We start from the raw sequence: 15,140 nt of genomic DNA, 5'->3' as shown, positions 1-15,140 counted from the left end.
TGTTTTCATTTGGTGTCTGGGAGGTTTCTTTGCTGTCAACTCTTTATGTACAAGTGTTTGCTTATTAAGATTTCTTCTATATTGGAGTGCGAAACATTTCTTTTTGTTTTGTGTATTTTATGTGTAGTGAGTGTTGTGGAGTTGAGTAGGTGGGCCCACATGGAGATTTAGGTTGGTCCTTTGTGGGTGGTTTTGAATGTTTGTGACACTTATGGTTTGCAGAAGCTGGAGGGGTGGCCTGCTCTATACCCCTTCAAGGATAGGTATGTCATATGTCTGCCAGACCATGCTCAGCTATGCGCCTTTGGAATTTTACCATAACTTTTTTTTGACTGATCTTAAGCATATTTTTGAGCTATAAACTATTATAATTTATTACAGCTTTTCTAAAGAGTTATGTGGATTGTTTGGGAACAGGAAGAATGATTTTGGTAATTTTTTCATTTTTGTTAAGGGAGTTAAGATGAAGAAAAAGAGTAGGAGGATAAGGGTATAAGTATCCATAGTAGTGTGTTTTTTACTTACCAAAATTTAAAGGTTCTAAGGTTAACTTAACTTCTTCAGATATTGGCAGCATTCTAGATATAGAACTATTTAGGTTTGTGGCAAACCAGCGTGTTCTTTTACCAGTTTTCATTACCTTTGGAAGTAGGACACTAAGAGCTTTGTTTAAATAGCTCTGGCTGGGCTAAAAGATAAAATGGTGATTAAGTACATTTCTTTATTCAATTGGCTTAATAGGTTATGATTAGGCATTCTCTATGATAAAATTTAAATTTAAATGAAAAGAAATTGTCATTTGCAATTAGCTTGTCACATTTAGTCAGCTGTTTTTTATTCACTGATTTGTGTACATTTAAAAAGTACAGTCCTGGAGCTCTGGAGATAGTATTGGAACAGAGATGAATATGTACTAAATTAATCTAGTCATTAGTTTTTAATTTAAACACTGTTCAGCTTAATAATTTGGCATCCAGAAATTTTCACTGGTTAGCTGTTTTAAGCACATCAGTAATTACTCCCAGGTTTTATTGTTATTTTGCCTCCTTTTAAAAAGAAATTTGGAAACAGCAATTTATGACAAATATATTTTTATGCACTTGATTTTTTTGTGAAAATATTTTTCACACATGGATGACTAGTACGACAAAGTTAACTTTCATCACCTTCAGGTCAGTTCATTTTTAGAACATTTGGAATGAAATCAATACTAAATTGAAGATTTTGCTGTTGGTTAATCAAGAATCTCATCTACTCAGTTTTTTGATGAAGTTTCCTGATATGTCAAGTTTTATTCTTTCTCACAGCCCTACGCTGACTTTGGGAATAATAATTCTCAAAAAATTTAGAAGGCTCCCAGATCAATAGATAGAGGGATAAAGACATATGGAAAGGAGATTTGTCAAAGTAAGAGACAAGCCTGGCTAAAGAGAAGGGAGGGTTGAAATTTAGGGTAAAGACAAAGGATAATAATTCTTCTGCCTCTCCTGCATTGTAAGATTTAGTTGAGTATGTATGTTATGTGTTTTAAGCCCTATGGCAAGGTTTCTGGGAAGGAACCTTGGGAAGTGTATGTATTTGCAAAGATCCTAGCAGGTCAGTTACATGAGGGTGCCCAAAAGGTAGATTGGAAAGTTTTGGAGGACTGACCTAGATTTGTTTAACCTGAAGGAGAAAAGAGCAAGAACAAATAGGTTATCTGTCTATAAACATTTGCGGGACTGTCATGTAGAAAAATAACATGTTTTTCAGTGTTCCTTAAAAAGTCCAAGTGGAACCAGTGAGTGAAATTTATAGAGGCAGATTTAGACTCAAAATAAGGAAGTAATGGGGAGAAGAGGTGTGACTTCAAAAATATATTGGGGTTACTTCTGGTGTTGTGTGTTGTTTCAAAAGAATTTGTAAGATTAGACCTTCTCTAAATCCAGGCACAAAGGTTTTATTATGCTGGGCTAAATCTTTAAATAAATTGTTGTGGTTGTTGTTGTTTTTAAACACTGAAAGGGGCTTTAGCAATTAAAAAGGGGCCTAAAATTCCATTAAGGAGTAAGATGTCATTAAGGTATGGCAGGTGGGATAAAAGAGTTAAGGTCATAATAGGACCCAGCCATTTGTTTAGCGGAGTTCTTGAGGTACAAGTAGGTTCTATTATAGGGGGAATGATTATCTTGGGGGTTGACATCACAGCTTGACTTTCTGATTGGGATACAGCAACTGTGGGGTTATCATGATTTTGTCTATACAAGGAACAAAAGGCTTACTTAAAAACAAAAGGCTCTCTTAAGGTTCAGATGATCCTATCAGTGCTCTCATTGTTTTCCTCAAGGAATAGCTAGGCTTCCAGATTGTATTTTATAATTCAGGCTCTTTCTATTGATACCCATCTAGCTAATCAGGACCCATCGGAGGGATTTTCTAAGGCACAGGCCTGTCTTCTAAATGGCTACTCATACTTAGAAGAATAGATAATAAGGTCCTTTTCACTGAAGGTATTTAAAGAAGAGGCTGGAAGATCCACCATCAATAAGGCTATAAGAGAGATATTTACTTTGTGGCAGGTTGGACTATAGATTGTATAACTGTGTGAATTAAGGTAAATTACTTTACCTTTTTATTCCTTAGTTTCTTTGTAAAATAAAGTGGGAGTGGGAGGTATCACTGATTTAGAACTGAAAAGGGATTTCTGTGGCTCTGTAGTCTTACACTCTTATTTTCCAAAGATGGAAACAGACTGAGAATTGAGAGGACTTGCCCAAGTCCCCCAGCCAGATCTTTTATGTTAAGAAGTCTGAATCTATGATTTGTAAAATTTATATTTAAAATTTCATAAGTGTTTCAACATAATTGGTTTTCCTTGTAATTCTATGTATTTTATTTTATGTATTTAAAAACATTCTGAAAAGGAATCCATAGGTTTCACCAGATTATCAAAGGAGTTCATGACATCAAAAAGATTAAAAAGCCCTGTATATGTATGCTGTGTAGCCTCTGATAGTATTCAACATGATCTCTAAACCTCAATCCTTTTTTTGATCTTTACCTCTTAAATTCTAGAAATGATATGAATTGAAGGTTAGTAAATCTTAGAAAATTAGATAAAAAAATATTTCAAGAATCACTTGTTCTAGCTTTCAGCTTTTAAGATAGATGAATGTCTTAAGTAATTCAGGACAGATATGCATGCTTGTTTTCTTCTTGAAGACCCTTAGGATTAGAGATGCTACAGTGTCTTTTGATGGCTACCAAAAAGTCCAGTAGGAATGGCTGATTATCACTAGTTTTAATTTAAACTCATCTTTCTGTTTAATTATCTATAGAAATGGAGACCAACTCTTCATCATACTTTCTTAAAATACTTCATATTATTGAGGAGATGGCCATCAATTAATTGGGGAATGACTGAATAAATTGTGGTATGGGATTATGAAGGAGTATTATTGTTTTATGGAAATGATGAGCAGGATGCCATCAAAAAAACTTGGGAAGTCTTCTGTGAACTCAAAGTGAAATGAATTCAAAGTGTACAAAGTAATAGCAGTTTTATGGGATTGATTGATTAGCTGTGAATAACTGCTATTCTCAGCAATACAATGATCAGGACTACTCTGAAAAACTTCTTATGAAAAATGCTATCTATATCCAGAGAAAGAACTGATTGTGTCTGAATATAGACTGAAACATACTTTTTTTAAACTAACTTTTTTTTTTCTTGAGGGTTTTTTGGGGGAGATGTTTTCTTTTGCAACATGCCTTGTATAGAAATGTTTTGCACAATTTCACATGGGCCTTCTCAGTGGAAGAGAGTGATGTGGAGAAGAAGGGGGGAGAATTTGATACTCAATTTTTCTTTTTTAAATGTAAAAAATTTATTTGCATGTAACTAGGTAAAATAAAAATATTTTTAAATATTTCATATTCTTGAATAATTCCTGAGAATGTTCACTTTGAGCTCCTTATTTTATATTTCTCTCTATTTCAAAATGTTTGGCACTATTTCTGCCCCACTTTTCATTTTCTCCAGCATTTAATTAGGAGTTTGGTCCTTCTTCCAAGGCTATCAACAAATTGCATCCTAATTTCTTTCCTCCTCTAACCTTTAACTAGAGTCTATCTACAGAATTCCTTATCTAGTAATTTCAAACTTGCTCATCTCTTCCATTAAAAAAAAAAAAAATAAACCTATGACTAGACCAAGCTATTGTTCTCAAGCTATTGTCCTCTGGCCCTCCTTTTTCCTGGCCTGGACAATATAAATATATTGTCTTCTTTTCCTCTCTTCTCACTCTTCCATCTTAGGCAGTTTGGTTTTGACTTGGAGTTGATCATCAATCAACTGAAAATTCTTTCGAAAACTGCCAATGATATCTTAATTACCAAGTAATGTTTTCAGTTTTTTCCCTCCCAATTCTTAACATTTTTGATACCATTTCTGTATTGGACACTGGTAAACACCCATTCTTATTGGACCTTCTCTTTTTCTCTCTAGGAACTAGTGATTATTTCTTTCTCTTATTTTTTTCTGCTGCCTACCTGCTTTTTCTGTCTCCTTTGCTGGCTAATCATCCATATGATGTTATCTAACTGTGGATGTAGCAGGGCTATTCCTTGGGGCCACTTCTCTCTATGTACTTAAATTTGTATTAACCTCATCATTTCTTATGGGTTTAATTATCCTCTCTATGCCTGACTCAGAGATCTCCATATCCAGATCAGGTTTCCTGCTATATAGTTTCATGATTCCTCATTCTTCCCCAACTCACATATACAATCTGTTGCCAAGTCATACTGTTTTTGTCTTTATGTTCCTTGTATTTTACTTCTTTACTGACAAAACTACATTAGTTCAGGAAACTTCATCACCTTTCCCCTCTCTCTCTCTAAACCTTCCCCCCTGCTTCTGAAGTTAGTTTTTTTGGTTGAAGTCATCACCATTCTTCTAAACAACTGTGTTCATGGCCTTGGTATAAACTTTGACTCTTCATGCCACATCCCTAATCTTACCAATTCTCGTCATGTCTACTTCTATAATAGCTCTTACATTTAGCCCTTTCTCCTTGTTATCTATTACCTAAACTAGTGGTTTTCAAATAGTATTTGGCAGACTCCTGGGGTCTTCAGGACTTTTTCATTGGGTCCACAAGGTCAAACCTAGTCTCATAATAATACCACGACATAATTTTTCCAACTACATATCTGTGTGAGGCCAGATTGTTTTCATATACAACATCACAACAGATTAAATGCAGAAATCAGATATGAGAATCCATCTGTCTTCTATTAAGCATGATATAAAAGAGATTTGCAAAAATATGTAGAACAATGCCACTGTTCTCACTAAATTTTTCTTGTTTTAGAAAATGTTTTTCAAAAAATGTTATATTAATATGTAATGAGTTTATTATTTTTAAATGAATAAATATTAAATTTATCAGTTTGAATTTCTAATATGGTAAGTATTGATACATATGACCCACATAAATAAATAAAAGCTTTTTGGATCCTCAATGATTTTTAAGAATGTAAAGGGATTCTGAGGCCCAAAAGTTTGAGAACCATTGATTTAGACTAGTACAATAGCCTCTTGATTGTTCTCCCTGGTTCAGGTCTTTCTTTAGTCCCCCCATATAGCTATCAAAATAATTTTTCTTACATGAGAATTTAACCATGTCATTCTCTCAATCAATAAACTACAGTAGTTCCTTATTGTCTTTAGAATAAACTATAAACTCTATTTGAAAGCTTTTTAAAAAACCCTTCATGAATTACATATGTTTAACTTATATTGGATTGCTTGCTTTCTAGGGTATGGGAGAGGTAAGGAGGGAAGGAGAAAAATATGGAATACAAGATTTTGCAAGGGTGAATGCTGAAAACTATCTTTGCATGTATTTTGAAAAACAAAAAGCTGTTTTTTTTTCTTTTTTAAAGCCCTTCCCAACTTGGCCCCAATTTATCTTTTCAAACTCTTAACTTATTCCTCATTTTAGTGTGCTGCACTTTGTAATCCAGCCAAAATGGACTTCTCTCTCTCTCTCTTTCTCTCTCTCTCCCCCCTCTTCTGGCCTTTCCCATCTCCCTTTCTCTTCTCTCTTCCTTTGCTCTTCCCACCTCCACTGCCTAGAATAAACTTCTTTATTCTCCTGCTTCACAAAATCCCTTACTTGTTTCAAAACACAGTTCAATATCAACTTCTACATAACATTATATTATATATATGCTGTCTATCTCTATTAAATGTAAGCTCTTTGAAGGCAGAGACTTAACATTTATTTGTGTTTTTTATTCTAGCATTCAGTATAGTTCCTGATATAGAGCGGGTAATTAATTAATACTTATTGATTATTAACTTTGATCTCTTAGCTAGTTCTTCCCTAAGTTAAAAATGTCCCCGAATAACTTCAACCCTTTGATCACTTTTCTTTATTTTCTATGAATCAAGTCTCTCCACATTCTTTTTGAGTTTGTGACCAAGATTATAGAGGATTCTCTAATAAAGATCTGATTAATTCAGACTATAATAGAAAGTATAGCCTTCAGCTTTTTCATATTTTACCTATTTTAATATAGCCTGTCTGTCTTTTTTTTTTTTTTTTTTGGCTTATTTCATAGTAGCCTGTAATGGGCTAAAGCTCGAGTTGATGTACTGAGGTCCCAAGCATGTGAGGCTAAATAGTAATTGGACCATACTCTATTAATATATATGCTTGGAAAAAGAATGGCCCCCACCCACTCTTTGTGCAAGGCCTGATGTGTTTTATAGGAAATGACGATTTTGGTGGGTGGAGGCAGAGGGGCAGGAAGAGAGGCAGGGAGAGGTGGGAGAGACGGCTACCTGGCTTCTTGTCTGCCTGGCTTCCTGTTGCAGCTGCATACATTGCGTGATCCCCCCTTCACCTCCAATCTTTCTTTACCTCTACTGAGAATAAAGACTGAAGATTTTCCCTTAACCTGAATTCCTGACTCCGACTGATTTTAAAATACACGGTCATCACTGTAGCCCAATGTAAAAGAAACATGATCCTGTGCACTTGTGCCTTTGTAAAGGGTTTGAGTCATTTAGGTGATTTTCTCATTCTAGTGTCATGACACCGATAATATAGATTCTTTATGGCACTCATCTTTGTGAGGAATTTTTATTACTTATATATTCTATTTTAAGTTGGTAGAGGAAAGTCAAAGCAGTAATGGCAATATCCAGTCAACATGATTAAGTTCATTTTTAATCTGCCATCCTCCTCCATAGTGTTTTGCAAATGAAATTGTAATACAAAATGGTATTGCCCTTGGCTTCCATGTCTCACTACTTGTCAATAAGTTCAAATATTTGCTGGTTCTATTTTTGGTCTCATTGTGGTGACTTCACATCAATAAACTTCTCTAAGTAATAATGATAATCTAGAACAGAGGTATCAAACTTGTTTGCAAAACTCCCAAGTATGATTAGAACCAGATTACAGTATAAGGGGACATTATTTTTAACAAATAAAACAAGTAACAAATAGAAATACAGTAGGACATAGATATGGATAATCTGTAGTTTTCTTTTTCTTTCTTTCACTGAGGCAATTGAGGTTAAGTGACTTGCCCACGGTCACACAGCCAGAAGTATTAAGTGTCTGAGGCCAGATTTGAACTTGGGTCCTCCTGACTTCAGGGCTGGTGCTTTATTCACTGTACCATCTAACTGTCTCTAATCTGTAATTTTCTAAGATTATATATAGCCATGTAGGAATTTGAATTTGGCACCACTGAGCTAGAGTATCTCCAATTTTTTTAAAGCAATTAAGTGGATATAGATAGTTGCATAAAAGCATAGATTTTAAAAAGAAAGGGATTGTACATCCCAATACCCTCATTTCACAGATGAGGAAAATGATACCCAGAAAAGTAATTGGCTTGGTCCCAGAAGGAGCATGGGGACAGAGCTGAAATTTGAACTCAAGTGATGACCTAATCTGTTTTTCTTTCCACTGGGTCATACTCTATTCCTATGAATAAAATGTAAAAGAACATATACAATATAGGTCTAGATGAACATGTTATAATTGTATTCAATGTCAGTTTTTCATCTTTAATCTTTTAAAATAGTTTTGGTGTTGATTTTTTTTTACCTTTGCTTCAGCCATTCAACATTCTGGCAACAAAATATAGGGATTGGAAATTCAATGTAATGGTTCTTAGTCTTCTCCCAGAGTTCTTTCATTGGGAGTAGCTGGTTCAGTTCATTACTGCTCCATTGGAACTGATTTGATTCATCTCATTGCTGAAGATGGTCAGGTCCATCAGAATTGATCATCATATAATATTGTTGTTGAAGTATATAATGAATCCCTCACTATTTTAAATGATTACCTAGGATGACTCAAAGGAAGAGGTCCAATCTTTTTTTATAACCTAATGTTCTTCACACATTTTAGGTCCCAACTAAGGTGTTCTGGCATCTAATTCTGAAATGAGTTTCACATTAGTAATCAGTCATTTATTGTTGTTAAGATAGGGTCTCTCTTATTTTTTGTTATGATATTTGATGATTGCTATATCTACCATTTTTTTTTGGACTCTTCTCAAACAATTGACCTCTTTCATAATTTTGATGCTGAATTTTCCACTATACTTTTTGCTTCTCACTTTGTTCCCTTCACCTTGAAGTCATTAAATATCTGTATATTTGTATGTGTGTGTGTGTGTGTGTGTGTGTGTGTGTGTGTGTGTATTCATACACATTTATTTCTACATATGTGCTGATTTAGTTTGGGATATCTTTCAGGTTTTTCATAATTTTTCATTTCTTCTATTTCCTCTCATCAATTTTGTAACACATGTTGAGTATATACGCTAAAGCTTTATGCTGGTCTGTTGGCTTATGATAAGTTATGAGCCAGGAACAGGTGAAGTGACAAGAGTATCCTATGAAATGATTTTTCTTGTTGCTCTTGGATGCATATTGAAGCCAATGACTCCAGCTCCTTTACTCATCTCCCTAAGGAGAACCTCTGAATTGTTCTTCCATTTGGCTACCACTCTGTATCTTTTAATTTCATTCATAGCAAAAATTTCAACATCATTGTAATTTAGTTTCTCTGAGAGAATAGTTTTGGTTTTTTTTTTAACTTGTTGGTCAGTATCATTCAAAGATCAAATATTTAGAGTACCAGCAGCCAAGATGTTTGTAGATAGTCTAATAATAATTCAATTCATACAATTTTCTATCTTCTTTTCATAATTCTGATATAGTCACTGCAGAAGCAACCACATGTTGATATTCCTGCATTGTGTCTCTCCTTCACCCACCACTCCACCTGACAGTGATCTTTAAGTGCTGATCTGACCATGTTACCCCCTCCCATTCCAGTCTAACCCCAGCTCATTAAATCCATTGGCTCTCTATTACATTATATTGCATCATTATTATATTGTATTTAATCCAGAATCAAATAGTAAATACTCTATTTGGCTTTTAAAGTAAATCTTTCACAATCTGTCCCCTTTTTACCTTTGCTCGTCTTCCTATACTTTATTACCTTCCATGAACTATATGATAAACTTCATTGGTTTCTGGTACATAGAACACTATCCTATGCTTTTTCCCTAGTTGTCCTCAATGCCTGGAATTGTTTCCCTCCTCAAACCCACCTCCTGCCTTCCCTGGCATCCTTCAAAACTCTCCTCAAATCCCCCTTCTCCAAAAAGCCTCTCCTGATCCCCTCTACTAAATAGCACACTATTCAGTGTACTCTGAGATTACCTTACACTTATGCTTGATAGTTTGTATTCAGCAGTTGTTTGTGTGTTTACTTTCCTATTAGAATGTAAACTACTTGAGGCTGAGAACCAAGGTTTTTTCCCCTTCTTTGTATTTCTAATATTGAACACAGTGAGTGCATTAGCAAGGACTTATAAATGCTTGATGATGATGATGATGATGATGATGGCGTAACACAAAACTGAAGCCCATTTTGTATTTTAATCTTTTTCATGGGTTACTGACAATAATAAACAGTGATAAAACTGTTTTGCCAGTATAATCCTTGTATGATAGAATGTAATTTCCTTGAAAACAGGGAATGGTTGTTAAGTTTGTTTTGTTTTATTTTTGTTTTAATCCTGAGTGCCTGCCATTTGTATATATATGATACTTTATAAATGTTTATTAAATTGAGTTTAATATACACAGCCTGTCCATAATAGTCAAAACCTTTATCACTTGGATAAAATCTGATAGATCTTGTGTTCCACTGATTGCCACTGACCAAGCAAAAGCATATTCCTTCGTTGACCATGTCCAAGACATGTATGTCTCATTCTTTATCTTGAGGCTATTACCTATCAGGAGGCCAAGTAACATGCTTTATCATTGTTCCTTTGGAATTGTGATTTATCATTTATTCTTCAGGTGAATATTAAATAATAGTTTTATGATATGGAGATATTAGTGCCTTTTCAACATTAATAATTTGCCAAGTCATCAGGTTATTTCAGAGATATTAAACTCAGAAATCAGAAGCACTAATCCATGTATAAGGATCCCTGTACACTTGGGAGTATCTTGGGCTTTACTTGTTTACTTGGCTATGGAATTTTTTTTGAAGTTTTCTAATGTTGAGTCAAAATCTGCCTTCAATTTCCCTCTGTAAAGAGCTGAAACTCTTAAAAGGTGTGCTTGAATCAGACAACTGAGTACTTAAAGCTAATTACCTATTTGATATGAGACAATGACTATTAGCATATGTTTGGAAAAATGTCCCTTCTCACTGTTGCCCTGGCTCCATGTTTGGTGGGTACAGAGAATTGTAGGTAAGGATTAAGGGGTGGGGTGAGAGAGTTGAGAGAACTTCACTTTGCAGCAGGACCAGGAGAAGGGAGGTTGGTGATAGCCTCATGGCAGTTTATCTGTCTTCTTCACTTCTCCCCCTAAAAACCAAGGACTTTTGCTTATCCTGACTCCAGCTGTTCCTGAGGCCTCCAGGAAGCTAGCCCAGACTTTACACCTTCCATTGCTTTTAATATCACCTAGAACAAAGCTATTATCCATCTGATGTGCTTTCAAGTTCTTAAATGTAAACATGAACCTCCTAAGTTTTCTTTAGTGACCTCAAGTGATTTTCATATGGCATGATCTTAAGGAACTTGGCCATCTCTCCTCACTAAGATCTCCATTTTATAATTATCCTTCCAAAAATGGGTGCCAGATATTGAACACAGCAAGCACTTCACAAATGGTCTGACTGGATCAATATGGATAGACGGGTTATTACCTTGTTTGTCCTAGATATTATGATTCTCAAGGTAGCCTTTGATCCCCTTGGGCTGCCAGATGGCACTGATGATTCACATCAAGCTTGCATTCTAAGAAATTCACAGATTTCTCCAAGGTGAACAGTTATTTAGCCATATTTCCTTCATTTTGTTACTTGTGATAATTGATTTTTTGAACCAAATATAAGACTACATTCATCCTTATTATATTTCATTTTAGTACATTTGGCTTGACATTCCAGCCTATTGAAATCTTCTTTAGATCTAGACAATATAATAACTATTTCTTACTGCTTTGTGTCATTTGCATATGTAATAAGCATGCTATTTATGACTGTGTCCACAAGGGAGGAAATGTAGAATAGTACTGAACAGATTCCTGGAATATTTCTTTTTTTCCTTTTTCTTTTTTTTGAAAATTTTTTTTATTAAAGCTTTTCATTTTCAAAACATGGATAATTAACATTCACCCTTACAAAACCTTGAGAAAGAAATGAGAAATGGAAAAGAAAGGCAAAAATAAAAGGTATGCTTATAGAAATAATTTCTTCTTGAATATGCAGGAATATGAGATCCTCCTTTGGTGTATAGATAAAAAAATAATTTCTTTCATTCCTACCTTGCTATGTTTTACTGTACTGTTTTTCATGCCTCTGACTCAATATTTGATGTTTACTCATGGACACATACAAAACATTGATGACAGAGAGAAGCAACAACATGAAATTTGACCCAGCCATATTGAGTTTTAGATGTCAGTACTGTGGGGGTTGCAGGGAAATGGAATATCGAAGAGAAAGCATTGAACTTGAGTCAAGAAATCTGGATTTTAGTTATAATTGTGGGAAAAAAGTAATATTGATATAATTGTCATTATTCTGTATGCTATAACATGCTATTAGAGTGGGTTGAGGTCAGTTTGAAAGGTCTGTGGTTAATGCATCTTAGGATACTGCTCTGTTCTGTTTAACATTTTTATGTATGACTAATTAAATTGCCTTTTGGCTTGGTTGTCAAATAGACTTCTCAAACTCAACATGCTCCAAACAGAACACATTGTCTGTGCCTTCAAATCCCCTCTCCCTTGCATGGAACGAAATCAAAGAAGCATATATTAAACATCAAGTATATGCTGGACTCTGTTGTAATGTTCGGGCTAGCCTTCTGAAAGTCCCCCAGAAGGGCCTTGGTCTCAGCAGGATAGACACCGCAAGAATGGACAAGGATAGAATCCAAAGTCTTTATTGTCTCTTACGCAGTCTGTGTCTCTCATAGTCTGATCCATCTCAGTCTGACCCAGTCTCTTCCAGCAGTCTGTCAGTCTCAACCAGTCTCAGTCTGAGTCTGTCTTTGTCCCCAGTTTAAATATCCTATTACAATTACATCATTACAGTATACTGAGTATGTGTGAACTAGAGAACCATTACATCATCATACTAAGTACTAAGTATATGTGTGAACTAGAGAACCATGATCTCATCAGTTCCACTGAGTTAACACCTTGTTTCAAGTTTACTTGTCCGGAGTTCTCCGCTCTCTACACTTTGTCCTAGGTATTTTTACAAGTATTAATTCGTTTGATCTTATCACTACTACTGATATTGAGTGTACCATCAACACTTCTGGTCATCCAAGTGTAATCTTAATGTCATCTTCAACTCCTTGCTCACATTCACCTCCTGTTGACCTTTATAACATTTCTCCCATTCTTCTTTCTGCTCACACAACTGCCACTGCAGGGTAGGGTCTCTACTTCATGATATCTGATCTATTGTAACAGACTGCAGATTGGTCTCTCTGCCCCAAGTATCTCTTCCAAATCATCCTTGATTCCATGGGAAAGTGACCATCCTAAAGTGCAAGTCTGATCATATCACTCCTCTACTCAGTAAACTCAATCAAAAGCTCTATTGGCATTTCAAGCCCATTAAAGAGTGGCCCTCTCCTACGTTTCTAATCTTTTCACATATCACCCTTTATATACTCTACTATGCAGTTATACTGGCCTCCTTATTTCACTTTCATTAGAATGTGAAGCTCCTTGAGGGCTAAGACCATGGTTCTGCCTGTCATTGCATTTCCAGCTCTTAGCCTCCTATCTGGCACATAGGAAACACTTAATACGTGTTTTTGACTTAATGATCAAACTCAGTGAAGTTTGGGGGTTTTAGGACAGTATTAATACAATTTATTGACAAAAGTTTATGCTATTAGGTATCTTAGAAGTACCTGAGATAAAGATAACTATTTGAATGTAAAGTTTAAAAGCAGAAGTTAATCAACAAACATTCAAGTAACTACTGTGTAATAGTCACCATGCTAAACAGTTATGATAAATATACAAAGAATAAAACAACCCCTACTCTCAAAAGTGAAGAAGGAAACTAATGAAATGTGTTGATGATGATAATTAACATTTATAAAATGCTAACTAATCAAGACATTGTACTAAGCATTTTACAACTTTAACATCATTTGATCCTCATAACAATCCTAGGAGGTGCTATTATTATCTCTATTTTACCGCTGAGGAAACCAGAGCAGACAAAGGGTTAACCTGAAACCACATAGTTATCAAGTGGCTGAAGCTAGATTTGAACTTAGGTCTTCACTATTATGAAATTACTCAGTTTATTTTCTTTAGGCTAATTTTTGTTTATATTTATTATTAATTATATTTGTGAAGCTGTTATCTATTATTTGTTGAACTTGACCATCAACCCTGAGATCTTTCAATTTATGTCTGATTTTCATATTGAACATTATGTTCATGTAATTTAAGTGTACATGCAAGGAAGTTATCAGATGACTTAGAAGATGAAATTCTTTCAACAAAAGTTATGATTCTAAATAAATCAGATATTGTACTAGTAAATCTAGATTTCCTTTTGGATAAGAGGAGAATGTAATGGTGTAAAAGTCTTCTTTCCTCTCTCATTCTTTCCTAGTGATTCATCCTTCCAACAAGACTGTATCATTGAAACCAAATTCTGCAAGTTTATGAGATGCAGATAGCTTAGGTGAGGTGGCCAGATGGGAAAATTACTGTTATGGTATTCCCTAATTCTATCCAATGGCTTAATTGAATTTATGAAACTAAAGTGGTACCCTAGTCTCAGGCCAATAACTTTCTAATCTTTTTACATGCTTTCTAAATAGGAATTTGATGTGCTGGAAAATTTTTTAAATCCTTTTAAATTTCTTTTCATATGTATATGTATTATTTTTTAAAAATATAATTTTTAAAACATTTCTTTTTCAGACTTTTTCAGAAGCAATTAGATTCAATGTGGACTATGGAGTTTTTGAAGTACTTAATGATGCCCCAAATATTCTAGAAAAGCAACTGAAAAGAATTCTACGTGAACAAAAACCTCGAAATCCCATTTATGATGTTATAAGGAAAGAAAAATGTGATATAATACCTAATAAACCAATTAGCCCTACTAAACAAAGCACTGTAAAGATCAACTATAATATTATGGTAAGAAACTACATTTAAATTAAAATTACCTAAATAAAGCATTAATTGGAATTAAGTTATAGATCTTGAGGGGTCCTTTTCCATTACTGCTTACTGCCTACAAAGTGCTCATGTCTCTCTCTTCAAAAACAACAACAATCTCACTTGATTCATTTATTCTCACTATTTTCCTATATTTCTCCCCCTTTTTCTGACTAACATCCCTGAGAAGACTTCCCATAGGTCCTTCTGTTTCCTTTCTTCTCTATTAGAATTGCAGAAGATTGATGATAAATCATGCTGCCTATCTCCTGAAAGGAGAATGTTACTTCCTGTCTGGGGAAGGGGTTGGGAGAAAAGGAAGGAGAAAAAAAAATTGGAGCATAAGTACAATGGGCCAGAACTCTGGAGAAAGGTGTTA

General features: G+C 34.7%; 1 protein-coding gene across 5 annotated transcripts in view; it reads left to right on the top strand.

Moving 5' to 3' along the window:
• RGS22 (regulator of G protein signaling 22) overlaps positions 1-15,140 on the top strand; it is a 162,066-nt gene that overhangs the window by 24,079 nt on the left and 122,847 nt on the right. For 4 of the 5 annotated variants that reach the window (XM_031947043.1, XM_031947040.1, XM_031947042.1 and 1 more), the window contains exon 4: positions 14,519-14,740. In XM_031947043.1, coding sequence (XP_031802903.1) covers positions 14,519-14,740 — 222 coding nt within the window. Of the gene's footprint in view, positions 1-14,204; positions 14,277-14,518; positions 14,741-15,140 lie in introns of those variants that run through there. The other variant, XM_031947044.1, reaches the window with a different exon arrangement.

This window comes from Sarcophilus harrisii, chromosome 1 (assembly GCF_902635505.1).
Source record: "Sarcophilus harrisii chromosome 1, mSarHar1.11, whole genome shotgun sequence".
Taxonomy (NCBI): domain Eukaryota; kingdom Metazoa; phylum Chordata; class Mammalia; order Dasyuromorphia; family Dasyuridae; genus Sarcophilus; species Sarcophilus harrisii.
The sequence above is the reverse complement of the archived record's forward strand: the minus strand, read 5'-3'. Positions and strand labels throughout refer to the sequence as shown.